This window comes from Argopecten irradians, chromosome 16 (genome assembly GCF_041381155.1).
Source record: "Argopecten irradians isolate NY chromosome 16, Ai_NY, whole genome shotgun sequence".
NCBI classification, from domain to species: domain Eukaryota; kingdom Metazoa; phylum Mollusca; class Bivalvia; order Pectinida; family Pectinidae; genus Argopecten; species Argopecten irradians.
Genome location: NC_091149.1, coordinates 6,518,145 through 6,533,348, shown reverse-complemented (window position 1 = coordinate 6,533,348; position 15,204 = coordinate 6,518,145). Strand labels below are relative to the sequence as shown.

General features: G+C 35.3%; 1 protein-coding gene across 1 annotated transcript; it reads left to right on the top strand.

Moving 5' to 3' along the window:
• Positions 1–13,872: 13,872 nt before the first annotated feature.
• LOC138310866 (sporozoite surface protein 2-like) lies at positions 13,873–14,841 on the top strand. The gene has a single exon (XM_069252198.1). It carries the CDS (start codon positions 13,873–13,875, stop codon positions 14,839–14,841), a length of 969 nt encoding a protein of 322 aa, XP_069108299.1.
• The last annotated feature ends 363 nt before the right edge of the window (positions 14,842–15,204 follow it).

Genomic DNA, 15,204 nt, shown 5'->3' with positions numbered 1-15,204 from the left:
TTTAGTAGGTTTTAAAGATGTTCCACCGCCGACAGACCATAAATGATACTCACCATTTGAACATTAATTGGTGTTTAATCGTGTATATATATATTTGTCTATACCAAATAACACAAAATAATTTATTTTGCTTTTGGTGCATGCGCAGTCAGCACTTCATTCTAAATAGAACATAGTGCCACAGATTTTTTTCGGGATGCAATTAATTATTTCTAATATTTTTATCTTGAAGTAAAATTAGAAGCTCAAACTTTCCAATGGTGGTAATAGTGTAAAATAAGTAACTTTTGTAATTGAAGAAAATTACCAAATTGTCTAATCCTGTTTTTGATAGTGAAAGAAAAAAACCATTTGTCAGCGGTGGAGCATCTTTAATTGTAAATAATGTATATAGGGATATGGTCGCCTTATACATGTGCGGGCAAGTGAGATTTTTTTTTACCTCGATTGGCATAGCTTTTTGTTTGGTTTGGTCTGATTAGTTAAACGTCCTATTAGACAATGTCATTTAAAGTTATGCCTGAATCAAAAACTAAAAGAAGGCCGGAGCACCCGGTCAAAATTCCATTTACCAGCGGATAATATCTTGGTGCCGCGGTGGCAGAATGCTTATTATCTCCCGACATATAACCAAAAGCCCTTCACCACGAGTTTGAACCCACGTGGGACAAATGCAAGTCGGTAAAGCCAGTCTTAGAAACAAGTGTGTCTTTATATACCCTACCTTCCATGTGTTAGAAATTATGTTATTTAAAACCATCCTCTTTGATAGTTCTATACGTTACATCTGACAATAAACAAGAAAGGTGAAGGGAAAACAAATATTTTACTTTAATTTTGATGGCACATATTAAATTTACAATTAGACTTAGTTTAACGTATTTCGATTTGTGTTAAATGCATCTTAACATTGTGATGATTTCATTATAATTAATGATAAAAAAATAATCGCTTATTAAATATTTATCAACATATTGTGAGATCTTACATCACATGAATAAAGAGAATGTGTTATATGATGAACGTAAAGCTATATTGCTTAGCTTGTTTATTCACGAGAAAACATCCTTTTTATAATCTGATTTCGATGAAATTGATTAATGCTGAATATAAAACGTATTAATCGCAAAGTGCGAACAGATGGGTGGAGCAACATAAGTGCCATGTCTCAATGATTCCCGCTAATATGTAGCTGTGACATGTCACTTTGACGTCAGAATGACATAAAGTGACGCGTCCAAGTGCAGAGGACACTTAAGAAGCCCGAGCTATCGTCTGCTCACATCTCGTGACACTTCGTCGAATGACTACATCGTGCAATTTCTGATCAAACTGAAATTATTTTATTGCTCGGCAACGTTGTTATGCAGTATAATCAATGGAATAAATGTACACAACTTTGTATTCTCTCACATCACAAGCAGATTCATCATTTGTATATATGACGTCTATCATTTTCTAAAAAAATACTGTACAAATTTGCCGTGATAAACTTCTGCGAAATTACTTTATTCGAGAAATTCGCAAAAGTTAATGGCGGACGACAGTAACTTCTCCCGTGGAAACGAAGCATTTTATCGTTACTAACAACTCAATATTGATCAAAAATGGATCTGTATCTTAAAAGATTTCAGTAAAACAGAATCCGTTCTTCTTAAAACTTAAAACATCGATAATCAATATAATTAAAACTCGATGTTCATTATCATCTACTCCGTAAACTCGGAGTTTACGGAATAGATAATAAAAATAATGAAGATCGAATTTTAATTAGATTGTTCGATACTTAACTGTATTTACAAACAAATGTTGGTTTAGGAATGATACCAAAGGTTGTTTTTTCAACAGGTATTAGAAATGTAGCTGTTTTGAGACAGAATGTTATGCTCCTTATCCAGATAATTACTGTATAATTGCTAATATTTGCGGGATGGATATTTTTGCTAAATTCGTGGATCCATCCAAATTCGGGAAAGTTAATACCTCTCAAAATTCTTCAAAAGTGTGGTATAACATTTCATGGCCTGTCTTATGAATAATGCTTTCAAAGGCTCTCACAGATTATTCGTGAAAATAAATCCCCACGAATAAGTTCCAAAAGATAAACCGCGAAATTTTACACCTGCGGAATTTAAAAACTATACAGTAATGTGTTCCTCAACTCGGTAGAAAGACAACTAATCTAGGTCTCGGTAGGGTTCAAATGAACATTATCCAGCAGACAGTCTTCCATCTCATATTGTCATTACATTTGTACATTGTGACCATTTTACTCTCTTTTGTTTGCTAATACAAATACAGTTTTCTTCTTGATGGGTTTTAAGAATTTCTATGAATTCTTTGATAGAAAAATATTTCCGCCTTAATGGTATTGTTTTCGTTTTGTAAATAAGAATTAACTTGGAAAGTTGTTTGTGTAACATGTATATACGTAAAACAAATCAGGGTGAATTCTCATCATAAACTGGGGAAAAAATCATTTGAATTCAATTCAATATAATTCAATCTATTCCCGTAAGATTTAAATGTAATGGGCCTTTTTTCTATGAAATAATTACGCCAATGTATCACCCATTCATAAACGGGCGTTAAAAACGACAAAGTCATCTCTTCGTAATGAGAAGATAACTTATTTTCTTTTAAACCAATGAAATTAATCGTTACAATCCAGATTGAATTGCATGGTTACAACAAGATATTTAAACAGATATTCCACAAGCTGTTGTAAATCAACATTTTTTTCGCGTCGGCATGATTTTGCGTTTACACGTCCAAGGACATTTTTAAGGCGAGTTTATATTTCAATTTACAGCGAAAAACGCCCCATTGTTTTTTTGTTATAAATTAAATTTCGCGGCGATTTTATTTCGCGAACTCATATCGGCCGCGAAATCCGCAAAATAAGATGGCGTACAATAATATGGAATTGATATGAGCAACCGGCCGTATATACAAAATTTCTAATGAATGAAATAGCAAAGATTATACGAGACTGCAAAATATCAATCTTACCAAATTATCGCGTTTTATTTAGCGTTATATATGAATGTACGATTGGAAATTTTAATTTTTGCACAAAAAAAAAAAAAAAAAAAAAATATCGGAAACATGCATGGTTTCACAACATTGTTGTTATGAAATGTCATCACTTTTTATAGCGCGCTCGAAACGCTGACTAAACATATGTTCCGTTATGGAGAAACTCCCACTCGTTGCAATACTCTGATTGTGTTTTGAAGTTAACAAAAGTCTTTAATTTCTAGATATCCATCAACCGATATGAAGAAATCCCTTGAGAGAAACTTTTTGGTATTGAAAAGTAAAGTCTGGTCCAATTTGCACAGAAGATGTGAAACTTCCAGATAAAAAATATCCTTGAAAACCTGGATTTTATATAAATAATAAATCATAAGTTCACTGCCAATAACGCAACCTATATGTAAGATCTTTTAAAAAAACGCGAAAAATTCACATGAGTGCGAGCCCAGACGAAGTAGAGAAAAGCAATACATTCTATCATCAAAAATAAAAAATGTTTGGAATGGTTCCAAAACTTTGACATTTCCAATGCGGAAAAAATGCTTTTGAGACAAACTCTCCCTTCTTACTTGTAGATTATGATTTTGTTGTTTCTTTTGCTGTTTATTGTTTGTATATTTTATTGATCGCACAGTCGGTCGCATAGAGGTGGTCATGTAGCTAAATAAACAAAAATCCGGCTTTCTACCACAACCAAAACCAGGTACTTCCTTTAATTACTTTGTCTGTTCTGACGATGTGACGTCAATTTAAAGTATGTTACATTGCATATAATATACATTTACAAAGCTAACATACGTGTTTCGAGAGTTGATTTAAATATCTCAGAAGGACAGCGTCCTTGTCAAAACAAATACTTAAACTACTGGTATACATGTCCATTATAAGACTAAATTATAGAATATGGATCCATACGCGTGCGCTAGTAACATAAGTCGAATTTTTTTACAACAGTCAATAATACCATTTGTACAGTAATTTTTTATCGAAATTTTCGAGTAATAAGCTAATTAAATACTGACACATTTGTTGGAGGATAACATCACAAAAATGTATCATTATCAAATTCGATTTGAAATCAGATCGAATAATGTTTGTTCTTTAGATAGGGTTTAGCCTTTTAATTATACTTTTTATATTATTATCGTTGGCCACTTTTAAGGGAGTGGGACGACTGGTTCGCCCGTTGTCGGTATAATGTGACCGAGTTGGGTGTGTTGCTTGATGTCTTCGGCGGCATGCTGCAGTGATATAGCACTGTAAAAAGGGCAACAGTTCCACTATACAAGTAGAAACAACACGAATATACTATCAAAAACACGCACTACACACTACATTCACGCTACACACCGCATACATGGGAGACCGTCCTTACATGACACTGGCTGTTAATCAATCAAACAAACAAACAGAACTCGATAACCTTGATTATCGAAATAAAAAAATCTAGATAAGAATATCTAAGCATACTCCACATACAAAAAAACCCAAAGAATTAAATTAATTGAAAATGGCCACCGTAAGGTGACAGATTTATTATCAAAAAGAAAAAACTCAGATCAAAGTAATATAACAAATACAATTTAAACAAATTGACATATAATTCAGTGCCATAAAATCATGTAAAAGGATTATGAAAAATAACATAATCCTGAACATCGCAGTATAGATATTAAGGTGTTCGATAGAACGACGCCACAGAGTTAACAATATCTGAAATAGGAATATTTAACTTTCCCACCAAAACAGTATGAAATATTTTTTGATACATAAATAGGTTTAAGTCATTGATCGCATACGCCTACAAAAAGTCTCCCCGTATCTTTGTTATTTTTACGGGTGTCTTTGTAACATATATCACAGTTATCCATTCTTTATAAAACTTCCGTATATCCTTATATGGCCTACAACAGCGAAGCCCAATGTTTCCTGTGGTTAAACAGATCGCATAACTAAGTTAGCCTAATTCTTTACGGAGTAAAACATTTGTTTTTGTCGGGCTTCGTTTCGTTAAATTTTATTTTGCACTCTGTAATTTCATTAACCGGCGTGCGACACCTACTGAGTCGAGGATTTATGAGAGCGCGTTCGTGTACGATGTACTGCGCTCTTCGCCAATACTATAGTAGTAATCTGGTAGCATTAAATCACAGAGTACTGTTAATCACAATCGAACTCACCCGACACGAATCGCCATTTTTATCTCCAATCGTAAAAGATTTATTGAAGGAAAGCTAGCCTGCTCATTTCGCGGTTAACTTTAATTACTATAATACAACCTGAAGGTGACTGTGGGACTGGAGAGAAAACATTCTGTATGTAGTGAAGGACACATGTGTGGTAGAGAATTCGAAACAAACCAACGTGTCTATCCAGGTTTAGGGGCCGCGGTGGCCGAGTGGTTAAGATGTACCGACATATAACCACATGCCCTCCACCTCTGGGTCGCGAGTTCGAATCCTATGTGGGGCAGTCGTCAGGTACTGACCGCTGGTCGGTGGTTTTTCTGCGGGTACTCCGGCTTTCTTCCACCAACAAACCTGACACGTCCTTAAATGACCCTGGCTGTTAATAGGACGTTAAACTAATCAAACCAAACTATCCAGGTTACAATTGAGGCTATGCGCATGCGTACTGAGTTCTGGCACTCACACTGGCCTGTACACAAGTAGTGGTTTGATTAGATAAATAAACGTCCTATTAACAGCCATTGTCATTTAAGGACGGCCTCCCATGTGTGTAGTGTACTGTGTGTATTTTGACGTCTATATCCGTGGTATATCCGTGTTGTGTCTCCATCTGATAGAGGAGCTTACCCTCAGAAACTACACTGTACTATTTTAATAATAAGGAATAGAACGAATACATGTATCCAGCCTAATATTCTTTCCAAGATGTATAATTTGTCAAAAAGTCTTTTGAGCTACAATATTGCAACTAGGCCAAGGAATTCCTCACAGGGGTGAGCACTTAATTGAAAGCCATACGCACAATTGCTGTTTTAAGCATGAAAAACTATGTTCAATCCTTCTTATCAATATCTAGGAGGAGATGTGACGAACTTTATATCATGTTTTCATCAAAGAAGTATTTTTTGGAAAAAATATTTTGGTGTTGAAATGAACTACGAATATGTACACTTTCCGGTAAAATGTTCATTGAAAGACTCAAATTACCCACAAGTAATTACAGTATGAAATTATCAAATTCATCCGCGTTACTACCGCAAGAAATCGTTAGAAGCGAGAAAATTGTTAACATATCATTCCTTCCCCCACACCCTTCCCTAGCGTAAAACTTTCTAAAATGGTGAAAGGAATTTTACACACGTCAATCAAAACCTTATAAGTAAAGCAAAAAAATCGTCTGTTTAGGGTTACAATGGCAAAACAATAGGGTAGGTAGGTCGGGATTTTTTAAGTGTCTTACACTCTAAAGTAATGGCCTGAACCGAAGTCTGAGATTAAAATCCAGTTTTTTAATTTAAATAAAGTAAATAAAAAACTGAGCATTGCAAACTAACGTTTATCAAGTAATCTTCGGTGATATAGCACTATGACAAGGGCAACAGTCATAACACGAACATACCGCAGTCTCCAAAAACGCGCACCTCACACTTCACACACGCTACATACTACATACATAGGAGGTCGTCCTTACATGATCATGGCTGTTAATATGACGTTAAAATAATCAATCAATCAAACAAATGTTCCAGATAATGCGATAACGTACAATGCACAAAAACCAAAGCAGCTCCTCAAACTCCGAATACCTAATAAAATCAATCAACAAAAACAAATCTGAAGCGTTTGCCAAATCATTTATTTTCCTATAGCACGGATATCTGAGTACGAAATGATATAAAATGTCATACAATTGGCCAGAATCCGGAAATGTTCCGATATTCAGCATCCCCTGTGTCTATTTCATTACATCGCCCCTTTATCGCAGACATTGGTAGTCACATCAACAAAGGCCTCCGTCGACTAACGCCACAGTATTTCATAGCTCGAGAGTTAATTTTACACAGCGAAGATATATTGCCAAAATCTGTTGTGGTTTTCATTGAGATGTTTTGTAAAGAACGCAAATTTAGGTCCGTATGCCCATTACATTGTATCATTCATTGAAAACAATAGGCCGAACGAGATTTTTTGTTGTATTTGGTCACAGGATGTGATCATATTTATGATCATGGTCAATCTCACTGATTTCTATATATAGAAGCCCGGATATATTACATTTGTACCACAGGCTAATAAAACCGAAACCCAATCATGCATATTTCACGAAGTAAAAATAGGCCTATATTACAATTTATTACATTCGAAAGCAACACAATATATTTTGGTAAAGGGGCTTAAGTCACGATTTATTTGCATAGATATCGGCCTTGTTATCTTTGTCTTTTTTTAAGTATATTAAGAGATTATCTAGTGAGGTAGACTGAAATAGGAGAAGTTTGTATTTCGCGCAACTCGCTATAGAATTGTGCATTGTATAATCTTTATTACATGTCGCCGATTGTGAATATCTTTTTGATACCTTCCAGGATTCATCCGAAACCAAATTCAGTGACCGATTTCTCCTGCCGTACGATTTGCAATAACAAAAAAGGGCGTAGGTGTGTTTTGTTTTTCTGTGATATTCCCATGACAATGAAAGCAAACATCTACTTTTTAGGATTCCTAGATAAATACTTGTTCCCCCGAACAGATAAACCATGATGGAATAATGACGTTCATTCTGAGGTTTCTGAGAAAACACTGAACCACCGATATGCTAATTACAAACATCTGTATTTGCTTGACCAACTTTCATTTTGAACTTTACGAACATACTACAATATAGCTGCAATCAAGGACGTATATGAAATCTTTTAGACAGAAAATCGTGTCGTCTTTAGAGCTACAATTGGTGCATATTACTGCTAATGGAGCAAAGTAATGATTATGCAAATCATTATAAAACGTTTGTTTGCATTTTATCGTACTTGTTTGATATCGCTTACCTACTCGGCAATAAAACTGAACCACATAAATTATCAAATCCTCATCGAGGCATTATTTTTTTACAGAATACATATGACGATTTTTCTGAAGAGCAAGTCCACAAATCGTGAATTTGACGTCTTGTGAGCGGTACGGTAGATATTAAGAATGGTAGTTATGTTTGTTTTGGACAAAAATAATATATTTAAATAAATGTATACGCATAAAATAATCGGAAACTTACGAAAAAGTATAGAAAACTGTGCCCGAGTGATGTTCGGAGGCAGTGCTCCACTACGACACATAGGGACCAATTCGTACCCGGCCGAAAAGTATAGTAGGCCGGGTACGTATATTCGTTCTAACTACAATGCACCAACTTAACAAACCCCTATTTATAAAAGAGAGCAACATGTCATATATATCTCATAATTGGTAAAGTAGTGAAAATATTTTGTTATACGTGTATGCCGCAAAATATCCCAACATCGTCATTTTAATCTTTAAAGAGCTTGTCATGAAAATATTGCGTTCAACATTACATTGTATGTACCAGAGTTGCTTCTCTTCGTTCTTAAAAGTTTCTATCAGTCTTCGAAAAACTCCAAAGACAGCCATAACTCCCGAATATGTTTCAACGCTGATTCAAGTCGGTGTGGTAATATCATTGTGAGAGAAGCAGGTATGAATGAAATATTTAGGAAAGAGTAATTAAATAGAAAGATGAGTGTATAGATATCATTATTTTGTTTGAGTTTTAATAATTACGCTTTCTGTGTTAACTTTGTTATAGTTTACTACTGAATGTCTTTGGTGTTAGATGCCAAAAAACTAATGAAAACAACGTGCTTTTGTAGTTACTTAATTTTGTATTCTTATTTCGAACCTTTGTTTTCACGACGATTTAAGTTCACGATTCTAATGTTTACGTTTTCTCGAGTTAAACGGATATTCAGTACCTTTCGTGGATTCTTATCATTACTTTACACGTGTATAGTACTACGTAGAATATGATTTTTACCGATTTTTTTCTAGTCCCTTAAAACGTCTAAAATTATCAATGAACACTCTGGTGGGTCAATATTGATATAAATTGTAGCTAATTCTCAGATCTCTGTGTCTAAGATATACTGTATCCTCTATTTCCTGGAATTTTAAAAATCTGTTTTACTACTCATCGTAAGACATATAAAACAATTTAAATTACGTCATTGTCATCCTATCCTCATTAGACATACAGTATTGTATTTTCTAATCATTTTTTTCGAAGCTTCCTTGTCTTAACGTATTTTAAGCTATTTTACATATAGTTATCATTACAAAAGTAATATTAATTTGTTGAGTACACATGCACTTGTCAACAAGTGCATACGTACTCTAAACAGTGTTGTGGATTGGTTGACTTCGTTACAGGACACTGATCAGCTTCTATTCATTGATGATTTTTTTCGATTTTTTTTCGTCGAACTTTGACCTTTTTAATTAAAATCTCAAAGCATCACCTGACTTTAATTTCCGAAGAAACACATCAATACCCAATAGTCGTAAATATCACCAATTGAATTCAATTTTATTGCTCATACGTGCATGTCATATCAATTAAAAGTAACCATAAACGTTGATTTAAGACACACTTACTGCACATGTACTGTGGATATAGTTAATTCAAAATAACTAATAGGAGTTGCCTCCCTTGACTACACAGTAGTTTCACATTTGTCAATACCAACTGAATATCAATGCTAATAGTAGATTTGTTGTATTGTTGAAGCCACTTTGTCGCGACAGTGTGATTTTAACAATTTACTGAACATTTTACAATTTAAACAATTGCGTGTCTCGATCAATAAAAAAAAATAAATAAACAAAAACTACAGCATTGCCCATATGAATAACCTGGTTAATGATTGCGTTCGATATCAACAATATCGAATAGTTGTCGGAATCTTTAATATGCTCCATCACTGACAAATTGTATTTTTGTCTATATTAAAAACAGGAGCAAACGAATTAGTATTTTTCTTAAGCTACTAAAGTTACTTACTTTACACCACCATGGAAATGTTTGAGCTTTTATCATTTTACTTCAAGATAAACAAATTAAAAATAATCATTTGCGTCCAAAAAAAATATTGCGTCCAAAAAAAAAAAAAAAAAATAAATAAAAAAAATAAAAAAAAAACAGAGGTACTACGTCCTATATGAAATTAAGTACTGATTACGCATGCAATGACCGAAAAGAAAAATAGACACATATAATTTATATATATAAACACGATTATAACATCAGTAATTGTTCAAATTGATGAGTGCTTGTTTACGCTCTTTTGGTGGTGGAGCATATTTAAACAAAATGTGAAATTAAGAAAGTGGTAATTGATGTTATTTGACTATATTGATATCATTACATGATCAAACTTATATGTATATTAAACACTTTCACAGATATAGATATGGAGGGTAGGGTTAATTATTGATACTTCAGCCAAGGGTCACAAAATGTTAGTTAAACTAGAGGCCATCCTCGATATTCCAGGGGTTCCGGATTCACTTACGATCTCTACACCCCTGGACTATATATAGTAAAAACTGGAGGTAACAGAATAGAACAGGTAATTTAGTCCTTTGATGGACCATCGAAAGAGCCGTATAAACGGTACACTGTGGTTGACTGTGTGGGCTTTGATGTTAAGGCGTCGCTCTCTCTGTATTCTTCAAAGGAATCTTTGCTAGCCTGTGATTGGTCAAATGTTTTCCGCTTGAGCTGCCTTCATTTCACTATAAGATAGTCCAGGGGTGTAGAGATCGTAAGAGATCAGAACCCCTGGAGTATCGAGAATGACTAGAGGCATGTTGAGATTTTTACGCTATTTTTGTGATCCCGAGGGTAGCATATCCCAATCCTTCATATCGACATATGAAAGGTTTTTCACTCATACTTTTTATTACATTTTTTGTTACATTTTTTAACAATTTTACAGTTATCACATCCCACCATTTTGAAAATTGTTCCGAGTATTCAAGTTGCATTATATTTTAATACATGCTATCAGAAATGCGCACCAGCACCGAAGTGTATAGTATTTAAGTTACATTTACCAGAAAATGACGGAATTTTGACATGCAACTTTTTCTTCAGTAGTCTATCGAAATATATTCTGTTTTGATGAATTAAGATGTGGAAATTATTCACTGACACAGATATAGATGTATTATGCCTTACAAACAAGTTATAACACAAAAAAGTGGGTACCATAATACCAAGGACGAATATGAGTCACACTTATAAATCCTTGCGTAATACATATGTATAGTTCCTGATTTTATGCTTTAGGCATATTTAGATCAAAACGTATCTGAAGAATATATATATCACTGAAAAAAATGCGAAATGAAATGGTAGCACTACCTAAATTCTCACAAAAATCTGAATGTACTCTCATCATAAACCGCCTCGCAGTTTATTTAGAGTACACTCCGATTTTTGTGTTTATGTCACCATAACATAATGTTATATTCAAGTTAATCCCTAAATAATTAGGTAATTTATTCTAAATAATGTTATTGACGTTTAGAAGAACCTTTTTTCGGAAACGTAGACATTTAAGACACTCATCATAGTACACGAGATTGCAGAAAAATGTTTTTAAAATTGTAAAAGTAAAAATCTGGACCAGTAATGTTTGCGCTATTTTTAAAACCACCACTGTTTAGATCTAAGCCAGTAGGAAACTACGCCTGAGGCAAAAGTAGGCCTAGATAAAATATTTTCTTGTACGAAAACCGACGTTAAGATACTAAAGTTCATGAGCAAATGAAACGAGATTTTTTATTAAGTAGTTTCATTGAGTCCATCTTCGGTAAGTATTGTAATATACATGCATACTGAAATGATACATATACTCCACACAAGCTCCGTTGATGTTTTTACTTCTTGTTTTAAAATTATAGTAACAACTCAATAACTAATTAAACTGCATTACTGCACTAATGTGACATTATTTACTTTTGGATAAATGCAAAATCTAAAGAAAACATTATACACAATAATGATTTACATGAGGCAGGATGGCCTGCTCGGTGTCTTGGCAGAGTGTTTTAGTGAGAGAAAAAAAGCGAAAGTCAAATCATTAAAAGGAGACACAGCTCGGACATATTGAATAAGTTATAGTCACACAGGTACGCATGGCAGGGCATAGAGGGGAGACCTTCAAAAATGCCGCTTGAATTAAGGTTAGAGACATGTAAGGACGTGTCTGGTTTGTTAGTGGCGAAAGTCAAAGTATCCGGAGAGAAAAACCACCGACAGTGGTCTGTACCTGGCAACTGCCCAATATGGGATTCAAACTCGCTACCCAGAGGTGGAGGGCTTGTGGTAATATGCAACCACAACACTGCGACCCACTGATCAACCAACTTTGTTTCAAATCTTAGTGCTAATGCCTAGCGATGACATTCTCGATACTCCAGGGGTTCCGATCACTTACGATCTCTACACCCCTTGAATATCTCATAGTGAAATTGAAGGCAGCTCAGCGGAAAACATTCGACCAATCACAGGCTAGCAAAGATTTCCTTTGAAGACTACAGAGAGAGCGACGCCTGACATCAAAGCCACACAGTCAACCACAGTGTACCGTTATACGGCTCTTTTGATGTTCATCAAAGGACTAAATTACCTGTTCTATTCTGTTGCCTCCAGTTTTACTATGAGATATAGTCCAGGGGTGTAGAGATCGTAAGTGATCGGAACCCCTGGAATATCGAGGGTCGCGGTGGCCGAGTGGTTAAGATGTACAGACATATTACCACATGCCCTCCACCTCTGGGTCGCGAGTTCGAATCCCATGTGAGGCAGTTGCCAGGTACTGACCGCTGGTCGGTGGGTTTTTTTCCGGGTACTCCAGCTTTCCTACACCAACAAACCTAGCACGTCCTTAAATGACCCTGGCTGTTAATAGGACGTTAAACTAATCAAACCAAATCGAGGATGAGCGATGATGGATTACTAAAAAGCTCAGCGAGCTACAATAAATATAAGTATACTATAATATACATCATGTAAACATTCTAAAAAAAAATGACAGGTAATGAAACGATGTTATGTAACCTGATATTGAGTTGATGTGCCGGTGTTCGATCAAACGCATCTAATTGATGCATTTGATATTTACCTATCGTCAAAGAACCTAAAATACCATTAGCTTGACAGCGATTCTACGCCATAGCTTTTAGAAATGTCCCATATTTTCCTATCAATGAAAATTTGAACCTGTGTTCTCCTTAAACAGAATTGCAGTAAATAAAGAATTTACATGTCGATGGATTCGTAAGGCATAAGGAACGAGTCGAGTATGTCTTCCCTCAAACATACATTCGAAATAAAAACAATCAAGACATTTTTCTAGTATATGAACGAACCTTTGACATTAGTTCACTAATTAAGTCTTTCATTTCAGACCGTTTGCAGAGAATGAAAAGCTATATAAAGGTATGAGAAATATCGATAAAATTTAAGCATGTGCGAAGTCACTTTCATAGTACATCATCATTGTACCACTGTACCAAATATTTCGTAAGAATAGATTTCTCATGATTCTTCAAAAGCAGCCGCCATGGAAGAATATGAAATTACTTAAGAAACGGTTTTATTGTTTGTCCTTTGTTTTCCCGTAGTCCGTATAATGTGACTTGGTGGAGTGTGTTGTTCTTCATCTTTGGTGGTATGCTTCAGTGAGACAGCACTACAAAAAGTTTCACAATCACAAGGAGACACAAAATGAATATAACATAGCCTCCCAAAACATACAGACATTCACACACACACAGCACTGCACAAATGGAAGACTGTCCTCAAATCACTCTTGTCGAAAGACGAAACCAATTAACCCACCAACCCCCAACACCCAACAACCAACCAACAACCCAACCAACAAACAACCAACTCAACATCAAAGACCAACCCAACTCAACCAACAAACCAACCAACCAAACAACCAACCAACCAACCAACTCAAACCAAACCAACCAACCACAAACAACCAAACCAACCAAACCAACCAACCAACTCAACACAAAACCAACAACCAACCAACCAACCCAAAACCCAAAGACCAACCTACCAACCAACCAACCAACCAACAACCAAGACCAACCAACCAACCAATCAACAACCCACTCAACAACTCAAAGACCAAACAACCAACCAACAACCAACAAACAAAAACAACTCAACAAACTCAAACAACCAACCACAACCAACCAACACCAAAGACACAAAACTCCAAACACTCAAAGACCAACCAACTCAAAACCAACCAACCAACCACCAACCAACCAAAACAACCCAACTCAACAACCAAAGACCAAACCAACCAACCAACACCACAACCAACCAACAACCCAACAACTCAAAAAACCAACCAACAACCAACAAACCAACAACAACAACCAACCAACCAACCAAACCAACCAACCAAAAGACCAAACACAACAACAACCAACTCAACAACCAAGACCAACCAACCAACCAACTCAACATCAAACCAACCAACAACCAACCAACCAACAACAACATCCAAAGACCAACCTACCAACCAACCAACATCCAACCAACCAAACTCAACAACAACCCAACAATCCAAAGACCAACAACCAACCAACAAACAAACAAACAAAACCCAACCACCAACCAACTCAACAACCAAGACCAACCAAACAACCAACCAACAATCCAAAGACCAACTATCCAACCAACCAAAAGACCAACAAACTAACCAATCAACCAACATTTCTGCTTAACTTTTAATAGATCAAACATAAAAACCTTACTATGATGATTTTATTTTATTACTGAAACATTTTGGTCTAGGCATGCTGGAATCAGACACGTCTGAAAATAAGTAAGATATTTTTACAGTACATGTACATTTGCATGACTCAGTATATTTACATAAACATACTATTCATTCTTGATTTTACCAGCAGAAATCATGTCACCGTGACCCTTTTAGTAAATACGACCTAAGTATCATTGGGACCGTCTGGTGCGGCGGGTTTTGTAGAACGAAAACTTTAGTGCCAGTTTAAGGAGACACTTATATCTAGTCGAGGAAGAGCGCCATTGATCCGCAGACGAGACAATTCGGAGCGGAAAGTTCCGTGCCAAAAA

Excerpts from the sequence above, each read along its gene's own strand:
- LOC138310866 (XM_069252198.1), top strand. The coding sequence starts at position 13,873 with ATGGAAGACTGTCCTCAAATCACTCTTGTCGAAAGACGAAACCAATTA.